Genomic DNA, 8942 nt, shown 5'->3' with positions numbered 1-8942 from the left:
CTTACCCGGAAGAAACCCTCGAAACAAGGGGTTGGCGATGCGCCTAGATTGGTTTGTTGTGAACGTGATTGTTGTCTTTCTCCATAACCCTAGATACATATTTATAGTCCGTAGACTTTCTAACATGGGAATAATTCCAACCGTGCACGAGCCAAATTCTATCTAACCGACACGTATCCTACTATATTTACAGATACACGGGCAAACTAGCCCAAACTTTCTCGTATAAGGCCGATTCATGTATATCTTCCGTGTATATTCTTCAAGCCCATCTTAATCACGGCCCACCTCTGATCCGGTCAAATTCTGGTGATAACAACTGGGCATGGAAGAACTGCCCGTTTGCTTGGCAAGGTATATACAAAGGCCGTCATGGATATTGCAGTGTGGTGCTTGAAGCTGTGGCAGATTATGACCTGTGGATTTGGCATTCTTTCTTTGGCATGGCGGGATCACACAATGACATCAACGTGTTGCAGCGGTCTCCGGTGTTCAGCAGACTAGTGGAAGGGCATGCTCCACCATGCAACTATGAGATCAATGGCCACCAATATACTAAAGGCTATTATCTAGCCGATGGTATATATCCAAAATGGGCCACTTTTGTCAAAACAATCTCGAATCCATCAGGTCTGAAGAATTCCCACTTTTCTACACGACAGGAGGCTTGCAGGAAGGATGTCGAGCGGGCATTTGGTGTGCTTCAAGCACAATTTGCCATTGTCCGGTACCCTGCTCTAAGCTGGTCTCACGACCAAATGTGGGAGGTGATGCAGGCTTGTATGATCATGCACAATATGATCATCGAGGATGACCGCAAGAATCATGTTAGGTCACATGTTGGTCCCTATGAGTGTCAATGCCCTCTTGCGGAGGTTGATCATGAGTTGCCTGCAGATTTTGCTGATTTTCTCGCCATGCACGCAGAGATCCGTGACAGCAATTTGCATGAGCAACTTCAAGCTGATCTCGTTGAGCATTTGTGGAGGATCAAAGGAAATACTGTGGTACCTTGATGTAGCATCTAGCCCTATTTATTATATTTGATTACTTGTTTTATTGTTTGTTGTAATTTAATTTGAAAACAATCCTCGCAAATATTTTTATTCATATGCTACATTTGATAAATAGTTTATGTGTTAAAAAAAGTAATTTAAATGTTTGGGGGCGGCGTTTGGGGGACGCGGCTGGGGAGCGACGTCTCCCAAAGGCGGCACGAACAAAACACGTCCCCCAAACGCTCAATCCGGCGCGGTTTGGGGGACGCTTTGGGGGGCGCGGCTGGAGATGCTCTTATGCTCTGTTGACATGATGTTCATCCATTGCCGGGTATGTAGTTGTTCTGTGGAGATCCGGATTTTTTATGTATGCTCTTTATGTCTTTTGTTAAATAAATTAATACAGAAAGCCATATGCACATTTTCAATGCAGAGGTGGAGGTCTCATCCTCCATTTCGAAAAAGAAAATATAGGCTAGAGTTTCACGGTCCAAATATATGAACACAAGATGATTTGAACTTCCAGGAACAAAACCGAGATGAAGACTAGCTCAAACGGATGTATGAGAACATGCCTCTAAATTCCGAAAAGTAAACGGAATGAGAACACAACATGAACCACATCTCTAACTTAAAACATAATTGATTAGAGATTAAAAAATCGGCATTATAGTTTTGTGCAAGGAACAAAACACTCACCATTACATCGCACTAGAGAAAAGCATGCAACTCATAAGATTATGCCTGTTGGAATTGTTGTAGTCTACTTATATGCAAAAGTACTGTTTCAGCCGTGTATGGAACGCCTAAAGACCATAGATTGCTCTGATGAGTGATGATGACTAATCTGAATGGCAACCAGGACGACGAGATGCAACGAAAAAACACAAAGCTGAAATATGCTGCCGCGACGAAAATGCTTGAAGAAGCATATACCGAGAAGTTAGAAAATGCAGGCATCACAAGCAAACCATCAGTCGGCAGTATTTCTAATACGCATCAGACAGCAGGCCACGAATTTAACACAAAGTATGCAATGCAATACCCCAAAAGTCAGGACATCGGTAGCAAGCGAAGCAGATATTGCAGGATTTCTAGTTCAGATACAACATATTTTGTCATTGACATCCAAAAAACTTCCACGGTGCCACGTGGATATTGCAGGATTTACTCTTCATCTTTAGTGACGTGCATCTCCACTGCTGAGAAAGGGTCATCAAAAGTGTAATCGGCTCCCGTCTTAAAGCTCCAGAGGTTGCCTCCTTCAGGACCTGTGCTACCAAGAATCACCATATTGATCTCAGATTTACTGGACGCCTTATAAGCTTTTGACGCTTTGGAAAATGCCTCTTTGGTACAAAATGGTGTGACGCTTGGATTGGCCATACCAATCGATGCATTCTCAAGGACCCTCGCATTCCGGAAGAAGAACTTGATGAAAGCAACCTCACCTATCTCCCCCCGGAATTCACGGAAAGACAACACCTTAATGCACGACTTGACATTTTCGGTGGGTTTAGCCAACTCCCAGAACTTGAGGTTGAGCCTGGTACTGCCAGCTTCAAAATCACATTTTCCAGACTGCAAGAAATCAATAAAAAGTAACATGAATTAGCTCAGATACAATGGTCGGTTGTTGCCATTAGCTATTTGAAACAACTGGTTATAAAAGGTAATATTATTAAGTACTACTTCATATCGTGAACAGAGTTTTCTGTGCAGCTGAGATTCAAGAATTACAATTAATGCTCAACACTAAACGCTGCTGGTGTTAAAAAAAATTGTATTGTAAGAAAGGTCTAACAAGCTGTCAGAACCATCCCCGCGTCGCTCCCAGGGGGGCGGCTCGGGCGACTCAAACCCTAGCCCAGCCGCCGCCCCTCCTCCCCTTCAACCTCCTCTCGCCGCCGCCGGAGGACGCCGCCGGGCGAAGGCCGCGCGGCTGACGGTGGCGGCGGGCCCTCCTCCTCTCGCGCGGGCGGTGTTGGGCAGGGGCCTCCCCCCTTCAGGCGATTGCAGCTCCGGACGGATCAGCGTGGCGACCCTGGTTTGGCGCGGCGTTCCAGCGGAGTTGGGCGCAGGGGCGTCAGCCCCGGGTTCCTCGGCTGTGCGGCGGCCGCGGTGGCCGCGGTGGCCGCGGTGGCGGCGCGGCGGCTGGTCCTGGGAGCTCAAGTCTGCGGGCGTCGGCGTTCGTCTTCGAGCCTCCGCGTCGGTGTTGGTCGGCGCCCCCTCCTTCGTGGCGTTCCGGCGGCGCCCACGATGCTCTTCGGCGGTGCTTTGTCGGCCGCATGCTGTGCAACCCGGCCTCTCATCTCCGCGAGGTGTGGTGGGTGTCGGCCGTGCTCACGGAGCTCTCTGGATTGGTGGTGGTGGTGGCTGTTGCGCGGAGTCGGCGCGCGGGGTGGTGGTGGTGGTGGTCTGGCCGACCCTTTGCGGCGGGTGTGAGGTTGCGACTCTCTGCCGGGCGAAAGCCTTGTTCTGGCTGCGGCTGGAAACGACGGCGGCGGCGCCTTTTTTGGCGTCATGACCTCCTTGGAGGCGTCGTCGTGGTGGTGTTCTTGCGCCTCCGCCCGGGTGCTCCAGGTGAAACCCTGATTCCTCGTGGGATCGGGCGAGGGCAACACTTTCCTGTGTCGTTTTGCCTGCTGGGGTCCTCGCCTTGGTTGCTCCGTCGGCCGGAGGGAGCTGTGGAGCGAGTTGGTTGTCGGCGTCGACGAGCGGTTTGGCTTCCTCGACTCGGCGGTCAGGCGAACACGACTTCGGTTTCGGTGTGCTCCGGGTGAAAACCCTGCACCGGCCTCGGCCGATGCCGGTGATGGCGGCGCTCTCGGACGTCGCTCCCCTCGTTGGAGGCATCACGGTGGAGGCCCTTCACTGCAAGTTTGTTGTTCGTGTTGTCTGTCCTGTCGGTTTCGTCCTCGGCTTGTCTTCGGCTAGGTGGTGCGCGGCCCCGGGGGTCGGCGTGGATGTCGGAGCGGCGGCTCCGTGTTTTGCCTCCGCCTTGTTGCGTTTTGAGGTGTTTTAGGGTATCGGCCTTGGCCACTGGGGTGGCTAGGCCATCGGCTCGTGTGGTGCGCGGCCTCGGGGCCGGCGTGTTGTGTTGTGTTGTGTTGTGTTGTATCGGTTTTCGGCTGGTTTCCCTCATAAACTGGCCATTCTCTTCTCCTATATCAATGAATGGCAAGCCTCTTGCCTATATTCAAAAATAAGTTATAAAAAATTGTACATCATGGTATCACACAATGAAAGCTGTATCTGATTTGTGGGCAAGTGGCAAATCAACATTTCCAAGTGCGAAACTAGCTGCAGAAGTATACCATCTGCCAAGCAGCCTAATAATGCAAGAAAAAAAAATAGAACTGGAGTGATGTGTGCCCTAAACATCCTCATGATTATCATTCACACAAACAAGTTACAGTGTACTGCTGAAAATCTCAGCCTACTTCTGTCGTCAGTCATGACTAAAACATGGTCCAATAACTCTAATCAATCGAAACCGATTTGAAGAAATCACACAAACAATCTAAAATCGAATTCTTAACCATGTGTACCTTTCGCCAGACATGTTCTCCCAGACAAAATTCCAGATGTAATTGATGACAAGTACCTTGTAATAACTAATATGATGCAATCTGTGTGAGTAGATTTGCAGCACGCGAGCACTAGAACGCCTGTTTTTGAAAAAATTGAAAACTGTATTTTTGTGTTTCAAAAATTCAAAATTTTCTTCCGTGAACACATACACATGTCCTGAATACCTCGTGCGAAGTTTTGGTAGAAATTTCGTTGTATTTTGAGCTATAGAAACAAGACAAAATTGTGGCTGTATTTAGGGAAAGAAAACTCAGATTTTACTCAGAAAATTGTCTTTTTTTTGTATAGCTCAAAATCCAACGTATTTTCCCCGAAATTTGGTACAAGCGTATTTGTTTTCAGATTTTTTGAACTCATAGAAATATGTTTTTCAAAATTTTCAAAAAAAGGAGCACGGGTGCTGCTGGGGTTTTCGGCAATTTGTTTAGTACTGTACCACCAATATGGTATTATTGTATACCACACAGACCTCCAAGAAACTGTAGGTAGCAATGTGCTAATTTTATTTGCGTGCCCATTTCAAGTTACAACAAGCACAAATGTTGCTATTTAATACGATCCATGAACACAATAGAAACACTACAATAAGAAGAAAGTCTGAATACAAGATGTAAAGAAGAAAATCATTAGAAATCAAAAAGCACAGTAAACACTGCAGCCCAACAGAAACGGCATAACATAAATAGAATTAGATGGCCACTCAGAACTCTAATGGTGTACTCTAGTTTATGTTTTGAAGAGAAAACCTGATGACTGAGAATAAAAAAAATAATGCTTAGCTTGTAAAGCTATAATTGATCACCCATGTCAAGGCCAAGTATTCCTAGTCATTTAGCTGGTGTTATCATCAAGTTAACAGATGGAAATACTACTTACACTAGCTTGCATAACTACAAAGAAAGATTAACATTTTGCAGGAGCAAACTTTAGGAAGATGACAAAGAATGTCAGTTATAGTTGACCTAAAGTTCTATTGATAAGAAATTCAGAACACACCATCTGTAATGGAATAAAATCTGTAGCCTGGCTACAGACAATTCATGTAATATCTACAGGAAATTGGAACAAACGTAAGAAAGCACATACTGTAATGTGGAGTTTCTCCAGATTGGGAAAACATCTGAGGAAGGTGGGCAGCATCTTGACGTCATTGTGGTTTCCGAAACGCACCTTCAAACTCAGGGTCTTGACAGTCGTGACCATGGTGCGTGAGGTTGGTTTTATCCCAGCCTGCACCCAAATCCCAGTTGAAGAAAGATCGCACATTTAGTCATGAACCACCACCAGTTGGACGAACAAATGGATAGAGTTAGACAGGAGATGTACCACGACGTCTCGGGTCTCTAGAATGTGGTTTCCTGGCTCCAAGATTCCCAAAGCGTGGAGCTTGGGGGCATCACCAATCAGGACTCTGGTGCTGAAGCCACCAGTGTTGCCCCGAGGTCCCTCCAGGATGAGTCTGTCAAGAAGTGGAGCCTTCACTACGGTGATGCTCTCCAGAACGGAGCCGCAAATTTGCACGCACCGGATGCTCTGGCTGACGATGCGAAGGCGCAGCCCCTTGTTGTTTCCCTGGATGCTGAGGACCTCCAGGACAGGGCTTCTGGCGACGAAGGACTCGATGTCTCCGTCCTCCATGACGACGCTGCAGATGCCGAGCTCACGGAGATAGGGGAAGGAGGTGCCGCGCGGTATCCTGGCCACGTCCGGGAACTTCCAGAGGCCGATGTAGAGGCGGGTGAGGGTGGTGACGCTGAAGAGCGTGGCAGGGAGGGGCACATCGAGCGGCAGCGGGCGGTTGAGGAGCACGAGCTCCTGGACGCCCTTGGCGGCGAGGAGGTCGAGCCAGCGGGCGAGCTGAGCCTGGCGCGCGCCCATCTTGCTGGAGACGAGGTGGACGCAGCGGAAGGGCCCCGGGTGCGCTTCGAGGATGTAGGAGACGGAGTCGGTGATGGGCGGCGAGCCGCCGCTGGGGCTGATGTAGGCGTCGCTGAGGACGAGAGGCGCGGAGAGCCAGACCCGGCGCCAGCGCGAGGCGAGGAGGGCGGTGGCGGCGGCCTCCGTGACGAAGAGGCGGGAGACGATGTTGCGCAGGAGCGCGTCGGGGAGGAGGCTGATGCGGTCGACGCCGTCGCGGGCGGGGAGGGAGGCGAACCGCGCGGCCTCGACGGCGGGAAAGGCGGGGAGGAGCTCGGTGCGGATGTACGTACGCAGATGCTCCGTGTCTCCGTCCGGGTTGCAGCACCCGCGCCACACGTCGGCCGCCGTCGCGGAGTCCACGTTGGTGGGTGGCTTCGCCCCGCTCATGGCCCATGACCCCGCCGGCGAGGGTTTCCCGGATTTGGGGCCTCGGCGTGGCGCCATTTTAGAGAGAGAAGAGTGTGAGTGTGACTGTGTGAGGGAGAAGATCACAAGAAGTGGATAGTGGACGCGGCGGTAGTCTTGTGAGGTGGCCCTAGGGTTTCGTGGCTTGGTGGGCCAGAAAACAAAACCGATTTCTCCGCCCACGGGCCCATGACTCAGTCACTCATTTCTTCCTTTTGCTTAGGGCATCTCCAGCCGCACGACGCATTTCAGACGCCCAAATTGTCCGCGGCCGTCCGTTTACGTCGCCTGCCGAACAGGGAAATGGTCGTGTGTCCGTTTGCGTCTGGGGTTGGCTCCAGCGGCGCGACGCATTTTGGGCGCAGGCCAGAATTCAAAAAACATGAAATAGCGTCGACTTTGCACGAAATTACAGCCGCAAATTGAGGGCTGAAACAAGTTCATCACACTTTGCAGCTCGTACGGCGCAAAGTGGAGCAAAAGGGGCACAACAAGGCCTGAACAGCAATAAAAAAAGTCCAAAAGGAGGCCAAGGTGTTGGGCGCATGGCGCCGGCGCCGGCGATCAGGCGTCTCGCGCGCGGATTTCGGCGCGCCTCTTCATGAACCATGCCCTGGTGTCGTCGTCGACGTCGCTCAAGTCGGCAAGCATGATCCTTGTGTCTTTTGCACGCAATTTGGCCTCGGCATCTGCCTTTTTGGCCTCGATGTCCAGCCTTTGGACATCGAGGACCTCCTTGGAAAGGTTCTGGTAGATGGCAGCTGCGGCCTCTTTTTCCAGACGCCTCTTCTCGTCCCTAGCAGCCATGGCGGCACGGTTGTCGGCCATTATCTTCTCCATGCTCTGCGTGAAAGCAATGGCCTGCGCCTCCCGGACGAGATCGGCCTTGGTAGCCTTGTGGCCTCGTGGACGAGGTGGAAGGACTGGACGACCTTGATCGTCGTCTTCGCCATCGAGGTTGACCGCTGTCCCATTCCTCACAGCTTCGTTGTAGGCCGCAAAGCTTATCATCCACTTGTTGTTGTCTTTGAGCAGCTCCCAACAATGGACCATATGGAAGCCCTTCTTGTGCGTCGCCCTGAACTTCTGCAAGACGCGGGATACCTGCAATCATAGCCGCCAATGATGTACAATGACGCAAATTGACGCAATGACGCAAATTGTGTAGAATGATGATGGTTGTATCGTGTTTACCACTGTCATGACGCCAGTGCCGCTTACGGGGTTGTTAATAGCATGTTCGACCGCCGAGCAGAACTTGGCAGTCTCTTGTTTGATGTAGTTCCATCTTTTCCGGAGGGACTCCTCCGTCCGAGGGCATGTGATATGGTAGGGCGGGTGCATCCTGGTCTCGTTGTACTGCTGCAAGATCTTGGCCCAATAGACCTTGCCCTTTTGCTGGGCGCCATTGATACAATCTTGGGTCGTTGCCAGCCACGCTTCACACAAACACTTGTCCTCCTCGTCGACGAAGCCTTGTGTCCTGCGGCTCTCCCCCTTCTTCTTGGTGGCGGGCTGTGTTGGCGCGTCGTCGAAGTCGTCCACGCACACGGGTGTTGGCTGCGTCTGCTGGGTGCAGAACAGCCGTGCGGTCTCGATGTCCTCCGCATCTTGCGTCTGCTGGGTGCCGAACAGCCGTGCGGTCTCGTTGTCCTCCGCATCATGCGCGCCTGTCTAGGCCCGATCATTGCGAACGAAGCCGCCGCCGTAGATAATTTCCTGGATGTCTGAATCATGGCGGTCCTTTCAATAGTCCTACGAACGACCGGACATCAGACGCATGATACAGGGCACTCGCACACATTGACAGAGCTCACGTACCGGGTCGTCCATCGTCGGGGCAGGCGGCGCCATTTCGTCGAACAGGATGCGGGGCTGCGGCATGCTCTCCTCCGGCACCTGGCGCGTCTTCTGTGTCGCGTCCGGGCAGGAGTCACCGCTTCTAGGCGTCCGGTTGAGGTCGGGAACCGCCGCCCCGGTCAACTTCACCGGCGGCAGGCCGGAGGCGAACCGCGACGCCGCGTG

At 51.4% G+C, this 8942-nt stretch overlaps 1 protein-coding gene across 2 annotated transcripts; it reads right to left on the bottom strand.

The window, feature by feature from the left end:
• Positions 1 to 2016: 2016 nt before the first annotated feature.
• LOC127308020 (F-box/FBD/LRR-repeat protein At1g13570) lies at positions 2017 to 7008 on the bottom strand. 2 transcript variants are annotated; one of them, XM_051338785.2, is made up of 4 exons: positions 5919 to 7008; positions 5679 to 5822; positions 2387 to 2579; positions 2017 to 2269 (listed from the first exon to the last, which is right to left on the bottom strand). In XM_051338785.2, exons 1-4 carry the CDS (start codon positions 6954 to 6956, stop codon positions 2166 to 2168), a joined length of 1479 nt encoding a protein of 492 aa, XP_051194745.1. In that variant the 5' UTR covers positions 6957 to 7008; the 3' UTR covers positions 2017 to 2165. The 2 variants fall into 2 exon arrangements, with proteins under 2 accessions (XP_051194745.1, XP_051194744.1); XM_051338784.2 differs by having other exon boundaries at positions 2017 to 2579; positions 5919 to 7007.
• Between the last annotated feature and the right edge of the window lie 1934 nt (positions 7009 to 8942).

Source organism: Lolium perenne, chromosome 6 (assembly GCF_019359855.2).
Source record: "Lolium perenne isolate Kyuss_39 chromosome 6, Kyuss_2.0, whole genome shotgun sequence".
In the NCBI taxonomy this organism is placed as follows: domain Eukaryota; kingdom Viridiplantae; phylum Streptophyta; class Magnoliopsida; order Poales; family Poaceae; genus Lolium; species Lolium perenne.
This window is presented reverse-complemented; position numbering and strand designations above follow the sequence as displayed.